Source organism: Anopheles arabiensis, chromosome 3, assembly GCF_016920715.1.
Source record: "Anopheles arabiensis isolate DONGOLA chromosome 3, AaraD3, whole genome shotgun sequence".
NCBI classification, from domain to species: Eukaryota; Metazoa; Arthropoda; class Insecta; order Diptera; family Culicidae; genus Anopheles; species Anopheles arabiensis.
In genome coordinates this window covers 79,675,027-79,694,997 of record NC_053518.1, presented here as the reverse complement: position 1 = coordinate 79,694,997, position 19,971 = coordinate 79,675,027, and the positions used below count along the sequence as shown (strand labels likewise).

Sequence of the window (19,971 nt, the reverse complement as noted above, 5' to 3'; positions counted from 1 at the left end):
CTGTGCACAATAAGCAGTGCAGCTGCAATTGCGTTACTCTGTTGCTCTGTTTTTTATTAGAGCTTTTTCAATACTAAAAGCTAAGCATGCTTACCAATCATAACGATATTTTCAATTCCAGTCGGATTTAGTTGAAGCACAAAAAGCCAATTGCACGCATAATCCACTTAACAGCACCAGAAACGATTAATAACTGCAGCAATAATTGGCAAAGTAGATTTAGTGAGTTTTGTTTCCGCAGGCCCAACAAACAACACGGCCCCAATAAAGGGTTACACTGTTGCCCTCCTCCCAAACAGCCCCTCTCGGTGAGTTTATTTATTTTCAATTAATTTATTCAAATTTTATATTAATTATTACTACCTTTGCCGTACCAAAACCAAGCGCGCTGCCAATGTGGTTACACAAGTCCCTCGCCCTCCCCGGGGGCCGTGCTTATTTAAATCCTGTAAAAATAACCAATCCCATCCGCACTCACGAGAAGCTTTTGCCGGGTTTTGGGCTGGGGCTGTGGATTTGCTTTGCATTAACAGCGCTCCCGCACTGTGCAGTGGAAGGGATAATGCGAGCGATGGCAACCGTGCAACCAATCCAATAGCAATCCATTACGGTACCGCTACGGATAACCAGCACTTTTCAGCACAATTGATGTTTGATGCGTTTTTCACCGCCACGATCCGGCAATAGTAGGACAGTAGGAGAGACACACAGAGCGGACACTCACTGTCAGCCTAGGTCTGGGCCTCGGTTTGCGGGTTAAAAAGTGCGATAATGGCAGGTAATAATAACGCATAAATGAACTTAATTTGATTGAAATTGCATTGAACCGGGTCGGGCAAACGCGGGCCCTTGCGGGTTTGATGGAAGATCACAAGCGCGTGCCAAAAAGAAGGCGGACTGTGGAAGGGAGGGTTTCGTGCAATTTATCGCCACACTGGAAACGGGAAACAAGCACACACACACACACACAGACACAATCGTAATTCGGTCCCGCTTTGCAATCGTGATAGGGGAATTAATTTCGCGCATAATAAAAGGGGACCCGGGCCACGGGACAAATGGGCCCCCGCGCCCGCTGTTCGCATGAGCGCGGATTCGCACACAGCCGCTGGCTGGAACATGGTCCGTTACGGGTCTTTGACTTTGCGTGGTGAGCGGCAAGGAGGAAGGAAGACGGGGGTCCCCAAAAGTGGGTGCGTTTTGATTAAAATGGGGCTGGGAAGGATTTCCGGCGACCGGTTCCGGCGTGACTGTTGAAGTTGTAGAGCACTGGAAGGAGTTGTCGATTTGATGGAACGGTACAAACCGACGGGTAATTGTTTCATTTGAAGAAGCTGGGGCTGGTTTCTTGATTTTATTAAAATATGGTAGGTTTTTTAGACAGTAAAAGGGGTAGCAATAGTAGAAGCAATCGAAGAATTCTACCCAAACAGAGCCACGCACACCAAAAAACCCCATCATTTTCTATTATTACGGGTTTTTGTTTCTACGGTAAAAAATTCCATCGCTCACGCCCTTCACAGCAAGCAAAAAAAAAGGAAGAATCGCCCAATCGATCAGACACTGGAATGTTCCAGGTACGAGTGGATTTGGTTTTTTCGTTTTCGTCTGCTGAGGTAGCAGCGTCCGAAAGCATTAAAATGCTCTGTCGATCGTTGTCTAATCAGCAGTCTTAAGATGGATTTCGTGGTGACCGTTTTCGGAGCGTTGTTGCTGATGTTCTATCGCTGTGCGGTGCTGCTGACAGTGTGCTGCACCTAGCGGCATGCTGCAGCCGTATTTATTCCACCCAGTTGTGCCCATAACGCAACGGTAAGTAAATGATTGTAATATTAATGAAAGTGATAAGAGGAAGTTTAATGGTTTGTTTATGTATTTTGATATAGAGACCTACAAGCGTACTTAAGAATCGAGCAGAAGAAACGAGCCCGACCACCATGGAAGAATGGACGCCTTTGGAAGTCAAACAAATTTGGCGAGCAAAGTTCAACAAATAAAGTGATGCAATTTTGTTGAAGATATTGAAATAAAAGAAATGAACAAATTTCTTAATCATCTAAACGTCCACTAAACAGTCTTGCCTAGTTGTTGATTGTGTTGAGAAAATCCGAACCAGCTAAACATGCTTATCACATTTCCGCGAAAAAAATATGAATTCTTGGACAATGTCTACGCTTAAAGTAATTAAAACAAACCTCCAATCAATTTAAAACCCTCCGCAAACGAAGGCTGTAGAACTATCTGGGTCACAGATTCCCCGGTCGCTGTACTTCCCGTTGTGTACCAAGCCACAGAGAGAGAAAGAGAGAGAGAGAAAGCCAAGCTGTGCGATAGCGGACCCCGTGCGTAATCAATCGCCAAATGAAAACAAACGGCCGGTGAAGCTGGCGGCGAACAAATCCTGAGCCATCAGGGCTGCTTGATCAGTCTGTTAAGAGCAGTTCGTGCATTAAGACAGAGACAGGAGCTAAGGGTTTTGGGTGTTGCTATTCTGCTTCACTTTCACGTTCGATTATGGGTGCTCTAGGGGCGGTAGGTTTGGTTCGGTTTTGGGTCAATATTTTGCGCTTAAGGTGAGAATAACACTCTCCTTTTCCAGATAGTGCTGGCCATCATCGTGCGGATGGTGGCGGCAAACACGATGGAGGTGCACGTGAATCAACCGAATGCCGAGGTGTACCATCGGCAGGATATGAAGCGAGGTTGGTTCTAGTGTGTGGAGCTAAAAGCACTTCTGAGTTAGTTTGTTTTTTGGATGCTTGAGTGAGTTCCTTTCCTCATCCTTCCAGGGGAATTCGATTACGGTTACCATGTGCAGACAGTGAACAATCAGTTCCAGCACAAGGTAAAGGGTCCGGATGATGTAACGTACGGTTGCTACGGCTACGTCGATCCCTCCAACCGCAAGCACCTCGTGTACTATGTCGCCGATCGTATGGGCTACCGGATCATCTTCCCGAACCGACCCACCAAGATCTTCACCGCCAAACTTGCCGACAGTTTGTACGTTTGGTTGAGCCATCTTTTGTACTCAAAAGACCTCAAAACCCAACTGACGGTACACTATCTTTATCTCACTCTCAGGAACAAGCTGGACGGTGCTGTCAAGGGTAAGGACTACGACGAGCAGGTGGTGGAGTGGAACAATCTCTACATGCCCGAGTCTTGCTTTCGGCTGAACGAAATTCTCGAACCTGCCGCCAGCAATCAGGCCCCCGTGCAGAAGGTTGCTCCCGGGTCACCGACCGCTCCTACGACGACTCACGTGACGGCTCAACCGGCGGCGCCTGCATTGCCTCAACCAACGCAGTACACGATTCCAACCACACCCCGCACGTACGTCGATCTTCGTGGATCAGGATCGGAGGCTACCGATCGCCACGTCGGCGAAAACGGGCTCGGGGAGCAGCAACCCCTGTACCCCGGTATCTATGTGCAGGGCAATAGCAACCACCAGCAGGGACAGGAGCGTCTCGATCAAGGTGGCTACCAGAATGCCGGCGGACAGCAGCAGCACCAGCAGCAACCTCCCCAAGGCTGGAACCAGGGATCGCTCCCGGACATTAATCCGGCCAACATCAATCTGGACCAGTTCAACGGGCACGTCTATCCCATCCACACCGGTGGTTACGCGGGCGAAGACCAGGGTGGAGCAGGCTACCAGACCACGGCCGGCCAGCTTGCCGCCTCCTCCCAGTACAGCCTAAACATTACGCAGCTTTTGGCCCAGATCGAAGCAGTCAATTCGCAGGTCATCACGCTGAACATGCTGCTGGCCGGCATGGCTAACAATCCGACGGCCTACAGCAACGCGAACGAAAACTCGTGCCGCAGCGTGGTCCAGCTGCTCAAGACGCAAAAGCGCACCCCGCAGCTTGTCTACGTGCCGATCCTAATCCCGTACGCCGAGGGACAGTACAACATTAATCAACCGATCGCACCGCCGGCCCGGTCGGACGCGTACCGAGGTCAGCCGACGAAGGGTGGATGTCACAACTGTCGGGGCTGATAAGCGCCGAAGCGTGGTTGTCTGTTGTGTTTCCTTTTTTTTTTTTTTAGTCTGTTGCTGCTCGAAAAGGCAATTAGACAGTGCTAAAGAGAGGGCTGGGATGGTGGAGATGTTAATCGTTTCATGCGTGATGATTATGTGCGAAACGAGGCGGAATGTTTAATTCGTTGGTCGAGTGATTGCGAACACAAAGATGAATGGGAACCGTGAAGCGGATGACCGGGAAGGTAATAAATGATGATTACAGCAGCAACACAAACAATCATATCTCTTACTGTTTCTTCCAGCATTATAGAATATTGTATGTGTATATGTGGAGTTTACGGTTTTAGCTATCATTTATAAGGAGTTTTTCTTTTGATGGCTGAAATTATGGCAACAATTCATGCAAAGCCTCTTCCCAAAATAACAGCAGGATCCAGTCCAGATTATTTCATCCCAAAAATACTAACATCAACGGCTAAGCTCGAGTACATTAGCTCATGTATGATTAGGATGTTTCATACAACACGAATCTTTGTGAGTTGCGATTGAGACTTCCCTGAAACTGCACAAAATTAAGAGAATTGAGTAAAAGCACTCTAAAATCAGCAAAATCTTTGTTTCTTTCTCCTGGTTTTGCCGGCAAGTAACCTTTCCTATCGATGCAATTGGTGATGTAGTCATATTATACACACAAAAAACAACAATTTTTCACAAATTAACGTCGCATAAAATTTGCTTTCGTTCTTCATCGATAACCAAAGCTGTGAGAGTGCAAAGAGCTCCACAACATCGTCTATTGATAGAAGAAAGTCTAATTTTTCGAACACCCAAAATCTTGGCGCTAATTCTTGGCGGGATGTATATTCTTCAAAGCGTAATTATCCAAAATTAAGCTTAAATAAAAAAAAACATTTTGTTGTACTTTCAAAATTATACTAGCAACTTTTCGTGCCATCCAGCAATTAGCAGATGGCAAACTCTGCACGAAAAAGACTCGATGAATCCTGTTCGATTCCTCCAAGAAAGGGAAATTTAACAAAAACATAAAATCCTACAGGAATCATGCAGTGTAAATGCTCCTGTTGGGTATGTATGGTGAAGCACATGCTTTGGCAAAAAAAGTTAAACGCAAATTAAAATGACACTTGACAATTTGATAAAATAACTCATTTCAATAGAAAACAAAAAAAAATCTTACAAGCATAATATTTTGTGAACTATAACCTCATTGATTGATATTTCTATTGACAAAGACTGATATTTACCTTTTCTAAATTAAATCGTGTAAGGCGCCTATTTTAGTTTTACACCAGGTCTTCTATAGATTTGACCAATCATGGAGATTGGGACCCTAGTTGGGAAACTGGACAACTGACTGTTATATTTAAATTCTGGTGCACTATGCTAGCGCCTATCCGCGTCCTGTCAACGGACGACCGTCAACGCTCTCGCCCTAAGCATCAACCAAGCCGGAGTGCAGGTGTTTGCGGTCACAAGGTTTCAGCCGGATCGCGGTCAGATTTGCTGCTGACAGTTCGAACAGCTCCCAGTAGCCAGCTGCAAGCCGTACTTAACCCCCTTGTCAAATCCGCACCACCGCTCTACCGCCAGCTCGCACTTATGAATAATGAAGGCTGCTGTCGATTGCGAACCGAAATCGACCACGATCGAGACGCCGGACGGACACCCTTGTGATGCAATGCGGTCCATCTTCAAGGGCACAATGCGGGTCGGGCAGAGAGTGCACGCTCGAGAGCGAAACGCCCGTGCAAACTAACCCCAAAGTAAGGCCACAGTAAACAAATGGCCATGTTTGGACGGGGCGGCGGTTTAAGCCATCCGCAAACTGGTACACGAATACGTAATTGCTGGGAGCGGCGAATGGGGTGGGCCTTTCTTTGATAGTGTGGTGGGTGTGAATGAAATGAGTAATGCCGATCACCATCCTTTCGTCGCACAGGTGCATTAGAAATTGGAAAGGAACAAATACCATCAACCACTTCAATGTGATTTGAGATTTGAGCACTTTGAAGAACTTGCAATTACTTTGATTTACTATCCAATATCTGTGTCTGGAAACAGCCCATAGCGCATCATAACGATTTTTTGACAGTCTTAAGTTGCTGCCGTTGATTTGATTTTTGAAACGAATATTACTTTACCATCTCGCCTGCTGATGGCGAAGACAAGGCGTCCTTGGAGAAGGCTCTAGAACGTAAATCCGGCCATAATACTCGCCTGGAATCAATTTCACTTCGAAAGGTGAGCCAAATCCATTTAAGCTATTGCTGCCAAGTGCTCACTTACTCGCCACGTTCGGGTGTCTTGCCGAATGACAGATGTCGGTGCCCTTTTGCCACCGACACGCCATTTTGTGCTCTCGCTCCAGCGCTGAAACCTAATCCTTGGTCAGTGTCGTTTTAATCAAACGACACGGGGCCACGCGAACGAGTTCCTATCGATATTTTCTCTGCCACCACCGACCCTTCCCTCCACTTTACCTACCCCTCCATGCCCTCCATCTCCACTCTTCGACACAGTGAAAATGTTCAGCAGAGCTGGGAAATGGATTTTTCATGTCCGGCGGCGGCAGCAACAACGACGCCACCGATGACAATTTCGCAATGGTGCAATGGAGTGGTTTTTCGGTTTGCTCGTGCCACTAGACACCACACCATTTGCCGAAAATTTTGCCGGCTGCTCGATTACATCATATCGGTCGCGTAAATTATTCAACGATTCGAACGGTGCCGGAGCAGATGGAGCTGCAGTAACCGCACTCGGTGCTGCATTCGGGCCCGATGAGAACATTCACGGCCTACAATCAGTTGCATTAGTGATTGATACGCAAATTGGAACGGGGCTATGGAAAGCTGGCCGGGAACGCATTCATGGGTCATGGTTTTTAATTATCGATTCTGAAACATGTCTCGGGAGGGTTTTTGGTTTTTAATTTATTTAACTGATGCAAAATAACATTTAAATCAAACCTAAATGTCGAATCAATCGGTTCATGGGCACGGAAAACGGAATAATTGTTTTATTCTATTTCAATGACTAAGATTATAATTTTCAATTATGCAAAGCGTCGATAGTAACTAGTCGTCTTTTGTAGTGGTTTATAAATAATAAAAAGAAGGATTAATAATATTCTTAGTAATCAGCCGTACCAGCAAACTCGTTTGTTCCTGGGAACGTTCGCCGCGACGCTCATTTTGACTCATTTCATAGCCCTCTATGATCAAAAATTAGAAAACCGTCTAGGTTTTGTTCTGCTCAATCTAGTGGTACAACCCTGGTCACTCATGAGCAACGAACGTTCTTCGACGAACGAGCTCCCCGATACGGCCGATTATGTTTCATATTGATATTGTACGGGCAGTTCCAGGAAACCAGGATCACGATATTGGCATTTTAATTCGTAGAAATGTAAAGTCTTATTACTAACAAATATTTCTTTTGATTAAGAAGTCAGCAAAATCGTGATATAAAAAAAACTGGGATTGATTCAAACGGTTTTGGCAAACGATAATATTAAAACAAAAAACACATGGAAAACTCTGTAACACCAGAAGTCTAAAAGAAAAGAAAAATAGATTACTATGAACAGGTTTTTGATATTGTTCTTACGAAAATCATCAGTTTATTCAAATTAACAATGAATTTTATTTCAATTTTGTTTGTATTGTTTCAACCCTTTACATCAAAATTATTAATTAAATTTAAATTGTATTTTCTCCTCGATTTTAATAGCTTAACAGCCAGCAGATAATTATTTGATTATTATAAGAGAGTGACTTTATTTTTTTGTGTGCAACATTTAATTGCCATCTCTGTTGTGCCCTAAATTGTGGAGTTTTGATTATTGATCGATATGTTGAAGTGACTGATATTCACAACAGCGTTTGCTAACAACAGATATTATTTTGTTTATTTGTTACAATTTGTTACAATTTTGTTCAATAAATTGAATTATCTCTTCATCTGGGTAATGATTGCCTGCAATCTGTTCACTACATTTATACGTTGAGATTTTATATAAATTTTATTAAATAAAAATGTATAGAATAAATATGAGTAAATAGATTAAATAATTAATTTCTTGAAAAATTACAAGCTGATTAACAATTTAAAGAAAAAAGGCAATAGTTTAGAATAAAATAAGTGAACTGTGAATTTAGTGAATGAACTGAATAAGTACAACAAATATAGCTGAAAACAAGTTAATACCACTTAAATCTAATAAGATATAGAATAAATGGAATAAAACTTGAAGGAAACGTTTAAATGGTTTGTGTAAAACGTTAGTAAGTGATTCTAAAACATAAATTTTAACAATTCACATGGAATATTATTTTGTTACAACGAAAAAAATCACAATTCTATGCCTTTTTTATTTACCAATGAGCTTCAACCATGTTAGTCGCTTTGGTTTGATTAAACACAAATCGAAACTCATTTCCAACTACCGACCGAGGAGCTTAGTTGGCGCTACATAATAAACCGACAATGACTGGGGTCTTTCATCGGCTGCTTGCTTCCAACACCGTTCCAGCGGCGTCGGTGTCACACAATTGCAAAGTCAGTTACAAATTGCCCGGCCAAAGTTTGACCAGTGTGCTCAAAAGTAGTTAAAACTTTCGGTCCCTGCCGGGCGGTATCTCCGCTCGGCCCAAGCATGGGGACACCCTGAAAGACCCCTGTCCTTTTAGATACACACACACCCTGACGAACCTTAAACACCATCATGATGATGGTGACGATGATGTCCATAGCAAGGCTGCTGCCGTTTTTATCGCCGCTTTGTACTGCTGCTTCATTTCTGTTTAGCTTTTCTCCTATCTGAAAATTCCCATTAGCCAATCGAAAGCCCAAAAGTGCTGCCGGGAGTGTTCAAGAGAGCGACTTTTTGCAAGCCAGTGACAGGAAATGGTTCGCAAATGGTTGCCGGTTTTTTGTTTTGTGTGTGTGTGTGTGTATTTTTGTTCTTAAAGCATGTTTTGTTTTGTCCACTTTTCTTGTGTCCTCCCCCATTTACCTCGATCAAGGTTTTCCCTGCCAAAGAAATGGTACGAAAGTGAAAGCACCGTAGCAGCAATGTGTAAGCTTTTTTTCTCGTAAAGCGGGAGTAGGAAGTTAATGCTTAAGGATTCGCCTGGGAATAAACACACATGCGGAATGTTTTGCCTTTTGTCGGCTTAACTTCCTTTTTTGTGTGTGTGCAGATTGGTGTTTCACGTCAGGAGCCATAATGGAGGAAGATTTTGCAAATGAAGTGATTGGTGTGGAATTGAAAAGTTTACAGCGATCAGTTTAGTTTTCGATACAGGAAATTTAAGATCAAAATCCACTTTGGTTAGGTTCAGCCATCGTGGAATGATAGTAAGTGGAATAATCAAGGATATTTTATGATAAGTTAATTAACTTTTATGTTTATTTATTTTAGAGCCATTAAGTGTTTAAAATAATAAACAAAAAGTATTCTAGTATTCTATTGCATTTCAATAATTGTGTACAAACAATCATACATTATCGAGTGAATAAAATTTTGGATGATAAGTACACACACACAAATACAATATAATACAATATTTCACGTCAAGTGTAGGTGCCTGAAAAATTTTACATTTATTCGAAAATCATCGTTTCATACAGGATGAGAGTTTTGTGCATAAATTTAAGTGTGAAATAATTGAGCTATGTTCACGGTGTGAAATTGTCTCGCTATGCCTGGTTGCACGGTTAGCGCTAAAAAAAAAGGCAAACAAATAATGTGCTGTCATCGGGTGACAGCGCAAACTGTAGACCGAGCTACGTACACCCGAACATTAGAAGATAGCGCAAACCGCTTAATTTCCCACCGACAGAGGGCAGCACGCCGTAATTGGAATACAGTAGTGATGGGAGTTGTGGATTGGATTCATGAATCCACTCCGACTGCGAAAAAAATCTGGCTTAGAATTCGACTGCTCCGCACGAATAGAGATCCAATTGGCTTCATTTGAATGCGGAAATAATCCGAGCGAATCCATATGGCTCCTATAGAATCCGTTTTACTGTCAAACCTTTATTTGTAGAGCAAAATACTTGCACTACAAAAGTAAATTCTAAAGCAACCCTAGCAACCTAACAGGGTTCCTTGCAGAGGTTGTTTCCAGATTTATGTTTTGGTAAATTTTGTTATTTGTTGTTTGCTTTCCTTATATGTTTGGATTCGTGTAACGAATTACTAACAGTTTCCAGTATATTATTCTACTCGTTCCCTTAATTAGTTGCCATAATCCTAACATTTTACCAACAAATAATTCAAACAATTTAAAACAACGTTCAATACATTGTTGAACAGCTCAAATAAATTAATTGAATCCAAATAATTTCTGGAAGTTAACAATAAATATTGAGCTGAGTTAAGAGACAAATAGGAAAGTATTCAAAATATTACAGGAAACTTAAAGCTTAGAGCAACGTCGATGTACAGTGTACAGTGGCACTGTATAGTGCAGATAAAGAAATGAAAGTAGTTTTAAGTTATTTGTCATTAATAATTAACTCAGAATGATTAAATTTATCCAAAAACTAAAGATTAAACATTATTCAAGCCAAACCAAACTAGTTCCCCCAGCTGTCTCCGAAGTTGACCCGGATTCGAATACGAAAGCAGCTGGATTGGAATCAATTTAAATGCGGCTGCAGGCCCATCACTAGTTTACGCATGATAATCCACCCTTGATCGAGTGCTGTTTTTTGGTCTCGGGTTATTATTACATTACACACATTTTCATTTAGTACAAAGAAAGCTATTAATTAAAAGGACTAGAAAGATAGAAAGGTCTTTTGAGTAATATTTCCTTACTTTTGACTGAAAACTGTTTCATCTCATGGTTGTCAAAAATGCGGATTATCGAGGTGAAGATTACCGAGTGTGGAATGTAACCACGATCTGGCTGCTTAAAATTTGGTCGCTTTATTTCCGCTTTCAAATGCTAATGACCATGGCCAGCATCTTTCTGTTTCGTGATGGCTCAAGATTAGGCTCTCGCGTGCTGGGTCAACAGCCCTGATCGTGGTTATTCCAATTACGACGTGCTACCCTCTGTCGGTGGGAACTTGAACTGTTTGCGCTACCTGATTATGTTAATGTCTACGTAGCTCGACCTACGGTTTATGCTGTCATCCGATGACAGAATATTATTTGTTTGTTTGATGTTTTTTTTTTTCGTGCCAAAAACGCACGGTGGAATAAATTCTATACACATTAAAATAAAACAAGCTTGAATGAAAAACCGTATTAAACCTTAATTTCATTGTTGCAGTTTAATATGTTTGCATTCTATCACCGTAATACAGTCCTTCTGTGTGTCAATAGTTGGCAATAGTTATTTTATATTTTATGTTTAAAACTATCTAAGTTATGAAAATATATACAACGAAAGAAAAGGCATCAGTGACTTCTAGACATCTAAACAGGTAGAACTGTACCCAAGCTAACCAGGTAGAATCATCCTGATTTTGTTACCGTCGATAAAAAAAAAACCCATACGAACGAAGCCTTAATTTTAACCTTAAAAATTTTAGCCTGCCCCACACAGGTATGCACACAGCCACAGGCACAAGACGGAAACGATGTTCTGGTATAAATAAGCCCGCAACGCTCTCGGCATGTCACATTCGTTCGAACCATCTAGACTGATGGCTTCTCCATCGACAAGAGAAATCTCCCGAAGATCAGCATCAGCAAGCCGATTATAACAGTGAAAAAGCAAGCCAATTAAAAACTGAAAGTGTTCAAATGCAAAAAGCATTAAGTGTCACCAAATACATATACAGTAAACATACCGGCAACCAAAGCAATACCGGTTCAAGTGCAAGTGTTATTCAGAAACCACATTTCCTGTGATGGCATCAAAAACCACCTTTCCAGCGATGGCATCAAAAACCATCCAAAGCGAGCCGAGCACATGGTCAGCGCACCTCCGATCAAGGTTAGGTGTATCAAAATGTGGGATAAAACTAAAGCGACATGTAAATGCCAACGTGTGGCATTGTGGCGTTGTGTGATCGAGATACAGCGCAAGCATCATCTTACGAAAGTGCTGAACTGATGTGATTGAAGAAATGATTACCAAGTACAAATCGTCTAAAAATGGTGTTTGCGTAAAAATTTCATTCCGGAATTAAGAAATCGAGCGAATACACGCAGCACAAAGAAAAGGACAATCCACCAACACCTGGAAACTAGGATGGACGGCCCATAAACCTGAATTAAATGGATAGCCGGCACAAACAAAAAACGGCGTTAGAAAAATATATGAAGTGAAATGTGACAGTGAAAGTGGGACAATCCTTGAGTCGACAAGTTTGCTGAGCTCATTGTCCAACACGGATTGACAGGCGAGAATGGATCGGAGTCCCAACCGTATCTGCCGACCGAAAACGACTGAGCTGGCGCTGATATCCGCTAACGTCTGCGCGTCTTCAGCAGCTAGAGTGAAAGTGTCATCTAAAACATAATACCGGTATTTAACAATTCAATTTCTCAGCAGCCCTGCTTGGAAGTTTGCTTGCGATTAGCTCTCAATAACTCAATAATCGTCCAATGTTCGTTGCAAGCAGCAACGCAGTAAATTCCATCTATCCCTCAACTTTCGAACCGGTTTTAGTTAGACCCTTTGCCGCTCTTCTGCAGTTCCTTTTTTTTTGAATTGTAAAGAAATTCAACTGCTAGAATTTTCGATTATTGCGAAAGAAGAAACGATAGTTAACAGTTGATTTAGACAGTGTTTAGAGAGATGTTGTGTGAGTTTGCAGTTTTTTGTTTAATTTGACAAAGAGCGGGTTTGTGGGAAGTATTGCTTCCTACCGAATTGATGATGTATTCTTTTAGTTTTTTTTTTTTGCTTTATTCATTATTTTGGTTCATTTATATTTGGGAAAGTGGAGTGAACAATGTAAATATCGTCTATTCGGTATATTAAAACTAAAGTTATTACCATTTATACTTTAAATCAATGCAAAATATGGCATTGTTTTAACAACTTCTTAAATTTCGGATATATTTTACATTCTGTATTATATACCTCAATGGACCATTTCTTGATTAGAGATACCAAGATAATAATTTTACAATCACTACAAAATTGCCACGCGGATTTTATCCATCAGAAAAATAGATGGATTATATCGATAAATCTAGCAAATCGTAAAAATAACGCCAATTGATTGGCTTGACATATCATAACTGCGAATTGTATCGATAATCGGCAAGCAAATGGGGTGCTTGAATTCACAGCGCTGGCACATCCTATGTATCAAAATCGTTAGCATTGTTGGTTGTATTGTACTGCGGATGAATGAAGATCTTTTCGAAAATAGTTCTTCAACCAGAAATTATTAAATCAGTTTAATATCTATTACCTCTCCTACCTACACAATTCTATATCAACGCTTCAGTTGGCCCTGGAAGCATGCTGAACTGGTCTCAAATTCACTCGTTCATTTCGTATCCTGCTGGAGTACGAAGAATGTCGTTCGAGTTGCCTCACATTTTTTACTATTCCACAATCAATTTCAGCACGCTGTTCATTGTCCACAGACAGAAGGGTTGCACGTACACCTGTGTGCATAAAAATAGTAACTGCTTAAGAATCGACCACAGATTTTCTATCGGCTTTAGGTCAGGACTCAACGCAGGCCACGGTAGAACGCTCTGGATAATCGCGCTCTGATACTCGGTACAATGTTTACCTCGACCCATTGTTTCACGTAGCGACTAACGCGCACATCCTGGATTGCCAAATAACACTTAACTGTTCGCGATGTGTGTTTTGAGTCGTTATCATGCTGAAAGATGTAATGCTCTTCGCTTTCCAATGTTTTTCGAGCGTATGGAAACCTCTTACGACTAAGTATTTTTTCTGTGCCCTTCCGAGTTCAGTGTCCCGTTGATGCGGAACAAAGGACCCGTGCCGTGCCAGGAGAAGCAACCCCACACCATTACGTGGCCGCCTCCGTGCTTAAGGGTTTTTATCGTGTTTTTCGGATGATACGCCTGATTGGGAAGGCGCCAGACGTATTTAATGCCGTCCGAACCATCCTGATTGATTCTGGACTCATCCGAAAAAATGATTTTCATCCACCAAATGATGGATGCAGCCAGATGTTCTTCGGCAAACCGAATGCGCGCTTCAACGTGGTGCGGCAGCAGCTTCCGAACCTTCCGTGGTCTCCGGGCACGGAACCCAGCGTCGTGTAAACGGCGAGACACCGTCTTCGACGAAACTTGCAATCCAAGCTCCTGCTTGATTTAAGTGCAAGTTTTGAAAGAGTCCGCCCTGCGCGTCAACGTTAGCCGTTGTTTTTCGCGGACGACCGGTTGACTTACCCGTAGCCTCGCTACGAATGGCGTTGTCCACAAACGTCTTGCAGATTGTCTTTATTGGTACGTTCTCACGAAACAGCCCCTGAATGTGTTTTCGCTCCTCTGGTATGCAGTGCTTTCTATATCAACGCTTCAGCAGCCACCACTTCTTTATTCTAAGCTTTTGTAGTCATAATGTGGCGCTGGAAGCATGCTGAACTGGTCTCAAATTCACTCGTTCATTTCATATCTTGCTGGAGTACGAAGAGTGTCATTCGTGTTGCCGCACATTCTTCACTATTCCACAATCAATTTCAGCGCGCTGTTCATTGTCCACAGACAGACGGGTTGCACGTACCTGGTCATCGTGATATTGGAGCTCAGCTTGATCAAGGCTATGTCGTTGACGATGCTGGCTTTGCTAAACCCTGGATGTATGATTATCTCCCGCGCACTTGCTGGCCTTACCTTGGGTAGGGGAACACACCCAGCTCATAAATCAAGACGTGTAACTTCGTTTACTGTCTATATACTAACATCCACATTGTACCGAATCAAAGTTACTTGCAGTAATTCCTGGGTACGATTTTCGTAGTTTAGTGCTGATCGGTCAACCGACTGAACAGCTGATAACCAAAAAGCTGGTTACCAAATTGGGCAGAGCCTTCGGCGAGTTTTGCAAAACGGTGAGATACACCAGAACACGAGTGATCCTCGCTTGACGAAATTTGCATGGTTGAAGCATTGATTCGAAGCAGAAAAATGTTTGTTGGTTCTATTTCGTCATTCACGTTTCGGTTGAAACGATGGACACCTATCTCACATTAAAAACCCCCTTTAAGTTAGACGTGAGAACTAATGCAACGTAGAGACTTCTTCTAGAAAAGTTCCATGGTCTGCTCGTGTGACATAGGCGACAGTTCCAGTAGGAGGTTGCCTTGGAAGCATGTGCGAATTCTTTGCACTTCTTCCCTATTAATACTCCCCTTGGAAGTATCTCCATTTAGCCGTGCTTGAATCCACCAATGCATTGAAGCTCTATTGCGTTTGGTATTCGGCCAGCCTTAGATTCGAGTTAAAACAATTGATTCTATGTTACGACTATACTGTAGCTCGAATCCTCTTAGGCTTTAATTGCTTCCCTCTTTACATTTAAGAAACATACTATCATTTTAACGCCGCATTGTTGAATTTATAGAATCTACAATCGCCGCTTCATTAGAAACCCCATTAACATCATACTCAAACTCACACACGTCTCAAAGCAATATACGAAGAAGATCATATGAAAGGAACGTAAAAGAGAAACAATAGATGTTTGAAGATAAAGATTTAAGGAATCCTGTAAATGGTCTCTATAATAAATTCCAATTCCAATAGTATTCTAATGTAATTATATGAAATAAAAATATAAAAATGTATACTGAATGTCCCAAACACTTGCTTTTATTTATTTATGTATGATTATTTGAATTGTCTGGTCGCTACCGAACTACAATTTTGCTCTGTCTACCCGTAGACTTGTTTATGATTTTCAGCATGGTTTTACGGTTTTGTTCACTTTTTATGTGCGTTTTTATAGTTCCACTTGTTCGTTTCACTTTAGTTGCTATTTTCATTAGTTGGCACCACTATCAAAGTAAGTATTTGTTAGACATTACATTCTGGTAGTTTGATAAGATTAGGGATCTGTATTATTTCGCACGAATGCAAAAGATGTTGGCAGCGATCACTGAATCTAATCTTTAAATCGGAATCTTAATCTGAAAATAGTAATCCTTGCTACGGGAAGACGGTCCATTCTAGGTTTGAACCCATGACGAGCATGTTATTGCATGTTATTGAATCGTACGAGTTGACGGCTGTACCACCAAACCGCCCCAATATAACCAATATAAGCTATACATGTTTGAATCACTACTTTTTGTATTAAATGTATAATCTATCTTCAAAATTCCCAAAACCCTCCTCTTCAATTCTTGAAATCGATTGCCGGAACACAGCACGGTAACTACAACACTACTACTTCACACATTTCACATCTCTCGATATCCATGCACAACCAATTAGAACAAACGGCTTCATTCCCACGTGAAATGTTACCACGATAATAACAAATAGCCTATCATCGAGAGCCCGCTCGCTACAACTTAAACACGGTTCGTTTCTCACGGCCCCAAATTTGCACCTTCTCACAGCCAAAAAACACCACCTCTCGAGCCGAGTTTCGGCATGTGCAGTGCAGAGAGCGCTTGATAAATGCAATGCAAAATACTCACTCTATTTAATTAAAACAAACTGTACACAGTCGGTGGAGTGTACAGGGCTCTCGATTCAGAAATCGAACCAGCCTCGAAGCGGCTGCCCAAGTGAGCTCACCGGTGTTGCAGCTTTCGTGACTCAGAATTCCTCCAACCGCGCCCAATTAGAGGAGAGCAGTGAACCACTCCTACCGCCGCTTCTGTTACGATTTTTCCGCATAAATCGACCGAACACCGGATCGAACAGGCCGCAAAAAGTCAACCTTTCTGTACTGCCCGGGTTAGTGTGGGCACTCATTTTTGCGTGAATAATTTTTCCAATATTTCCATCCTAATCGCAGAAAGGGACTGTAGGGGCCGAACGGAGCCGTGCCAGCTCGCCCGCCTACGATTGACATAAACAACGGATTGCTTTTAGCTAATTAGGTTCGGTTCGCTAAAATCGTGGTGTGCATTCATTCGTTCGGCGTTCGCAAACCGTGCGGCGGCACAAAGTCATCGAAAGTTTTGACGGTACATAGTTTGACCGATCGTGGCCCCGGCGCCGATTGAGTTCGGTGGTTGGATTTCGGTGAATTTATTCCGCGTGACGTGCTACATAGTTTGACTTTTTAGCGCCGATCGTTCATCAATTAGTTGGGCTGGTTTTTGGGGCTGGGTTTGATAAGCCGCTAAATAATGCGCCCGTCATAATTAAGTTTGCACGAAACATGTTTTACTTTTATGAATTTCCTGGTTAATTTCAACAGGGTTTTTGGATGGGATGGATTCGGGCTCGATTTTTGCCAGTGAATTAAATGTTTTCCATTCCACCGTTGTTTGCAATGAATGTTTGCAATGTGTTATGCATGTTTAGTATGTCTCATTCTACATCTTACAATACATTTATTCTAATATCTTTGCGTACAAAACCAAATCATTTTTGACTCAAAGTTAGTCTAAACGGTAACCGACCACGCCAGTCTCGTACATCTCATAATAGCTGCACGTAATATTTGTTAATTTGCAATTTACTTCCCTCGATCAAACATCAACCAGCTCTCGCACGTTCAACCTCCAAATTCCACAGAGATACTAACCAATCGGCACAATTTCCCAACATCGTCCAAACCAAACCACCCTCAAACCGTAACCAGAAAAGCTTTACATCAGCGAGGGCGGGTGTGTGAGTGGCTCAAAACCGAGAAAATTGCTTTGCCGATGCCATGCATCACTTCGTTGTGTCCATGCATGTGTGTGCGTTTTCCCGTGTGTTCGTCATCCAGGACAGTATCGGAATCTTCAGCATTACACTCGAACAACATCATCGGCGAACGTGATCAACAGTCGATTGTTGATAGCCACGCGTGCAATTTCTGCATTCACCCGCGTACTGTGGTTGTAGTGCGGTAGGTGCCACGTTGCAACGCTTAACACCAACCCAACCAACCGTCGATGCCTGTCCTACTGGCCAGCTCCCATTCACGTGTGCAATAATCGAAGATCAAATCGCTTCCGATTCGTGCCCGGGATGCACAACTTTCTTCGGCCCGGCTTCGCTCGAGCATTCCCGTCGAGAGAGTCGCCCCTCGAGTGGAGCACCGTTGCCACTAGATGGCGTGGGCAGGGCTGGGTGGGCATCCTTTGCCACCAGCAAACCGGTACCAGGTTGCGGTTTTCGGGATGATGATTGCACATTCCACGATCAAACCGATAGCTGGGACGGGAGTTTTGCAGTCAGTGAGGAACTATGGGCAAAGGACATTATTAGAAAATGAAAATGTATTAATGGTTACATTTTGTGGGTTTAGCATTTGTTCTTTTTTTTTGTAGTTTTAGTAACTCATTGTTTAGTTTTGTTCAGTTTCATAATTCTGATGCTTTTCTTTACTTAACTATTTTATTAAAAAGCAATTTTGAGTTGTCTTCATTTTAATTATTCCATCGGTCTCAGTTGTTCCAACTTTCTTAATTTCAATATCACTTTTTTTGCTCACCCACATACAACCACTGTGCCACTCTCAAAGCCACTCAGTCCATCCTACCAGCGCGCCTCAAAATTCCCACCGATCGAAATTTTGGTCCCGCAGCTAATTGAGCACACACTTTACTTGTACATTCCACCGCACAGTGGCAGTGGGCAACGTGCATGCAGCGGCTCAAGCTTTGCCAAGATTTACTGATTGATTGCCGATTGCCGAGACGGCACGTTTGCCACATCGAATCATCGCTCGTCTTGAGACGTTCCGAGACGCCTTGTTGAGTGCAAACGTTTGTCAAATGCAGCAACGCGTCTTGCACCCTTCGGTTTGCTCCTGCTGGAGATGAATTCACATTTGCATTATTATTATTATCACCGCGCTGTACACACAGCCAACACACAATGGCCAACAATATCGTTACCGTTTGACGGTGAACAAGTGTGTCTGTGAAGGATTGTTATTGTGGGTCGAAAATGGGCTCGAAACTGTCCTGCAAAGCGCTACAAATCGAGGCGCTCTTTGTGTCGGCAGTGCTAGCGCACCTGTTTCATCTAAGTACAGGGGGTTTTACCAAGAACGCCTGCCATTCTCGGACGCCTAAATGAAGCATTTAATTCTCGGACGCCTAAATGAAGCATTTCGAATGTGTGTTTTTTGTTTCCTCGGAAAGCCGGTCTGCTACATAAACGCAATGAATGTCGCAAAGATAAACCTACCTGGCACGATAAAAGCCTACGCGCTAAGTGCGTGGATACAAACTTTACATCAACATCAAGCAAGCTGCTTTGACGCACTTTTGTTCCCCGGCTAAGCTACATTCTACGGGCGAGCGGTAAAGACAGCCCGGGTTTTCGTTGGAATTTCATCAGCGATGCAAAACAAGAGCTTTCATTCTTGGCTCGCGCGTACCGGAGGATTAAAACAATTCTACATAAAACCAACATTTTCATACGAGTACAATGGCAAAACACCGTCGCCCTCAGTCAGTGTCAACAGTACAGAAATTAAACAAAAATACCTCATGGAGCTGTAATTTTGGAAAGAGCTTTGGTTTTTTCAGAGCCCAACATACTTTATTTTCATTTCATAACGCAACATTTAATTTTTATTATTTTTAAGGTTTTTCTTTTTCTATTTTCTTTTGAAAAATGTTCATGTTTCCTTCATTATACTTCATGTTACAAATTTAATTCAATAATTTTTAATATTGTATAATTCATAATTTATTAATATAAAAACAAATTATTATTTTCGTATTCAATAAATAAACATTTTCAATCAATCTTTTTGAGATGTTTTCGTATATTCCTACAAATGATAATAATTTTGTAATCTAAAAACTTGAATAAATTGATTATGTTGTTTATTACTAGCATGTTTTATGTTTGCTTTGAAAAA

At 42.2% G+C, this 19,971-nt stretch overlaps 1 protein-coding gene and 1 long non-coding RNA gene across 2 annotated transcripts; both read left to right on the top strand.

Moving 5' to 3' along the window:
* Positions 1–2,398: 2,398 nt before the first annotated feature.
* LOC120903586 lies at positions 2,399–4,605 on the top strand. The gene is made up of 4 exons (XM_040313106.1): positions 2,399–2,532; positions 2,600–2,702; positions 2,790–3,003; positions 3,085–4,605. Exons 1-4 carry the CDS (start codon positions 2,515–2,517, stop codon positions 4,007–4,009), a joined length of 1,260 nt encoding a protein of 419 aa, XP_040169040.1. The 5' UTR covers positions 2,399–2,514; the 3' UTR covers positions 4,010–4,605.
* Positions 4,606–11,213: 6,608 nt separating this feature from the next.
* Positions 11,214–15,788, top strand: LOC120903132. The gene is made up of 2 exons (XR_005739546.1): positions 11,214–11,486; positions 11,570–15,788. It is a non-coding gene; the product is annotated as an uncharacterized LOC120903132 (long non-coding RNA).
* Positions 15,789–19,971: the final 4,183 nt, after the last annotated feature.

What these genes read in the sequence shown, in the direction of transcription:
- LOC120903586 (XM_040313106.1), top strand. An exon ending in TCGGCAGGATATGAAGCGAG is followed by an intron (nt 2,703 to 2,789) that starts GTTGGTTCTAGT and finishes TCATCCTTCCAG; the next exon opens with GGGAATTCGATTACGGTTAC. An exon ending in GCCAAACTTGCCGACAGTTT is followed by an intron (nt 3,004 to 3,084) that starts GTACGTTTGGTT and finishes TCTCACTCTCAG; the next exon opens with GAACAAGCTGGACGGTGCTG.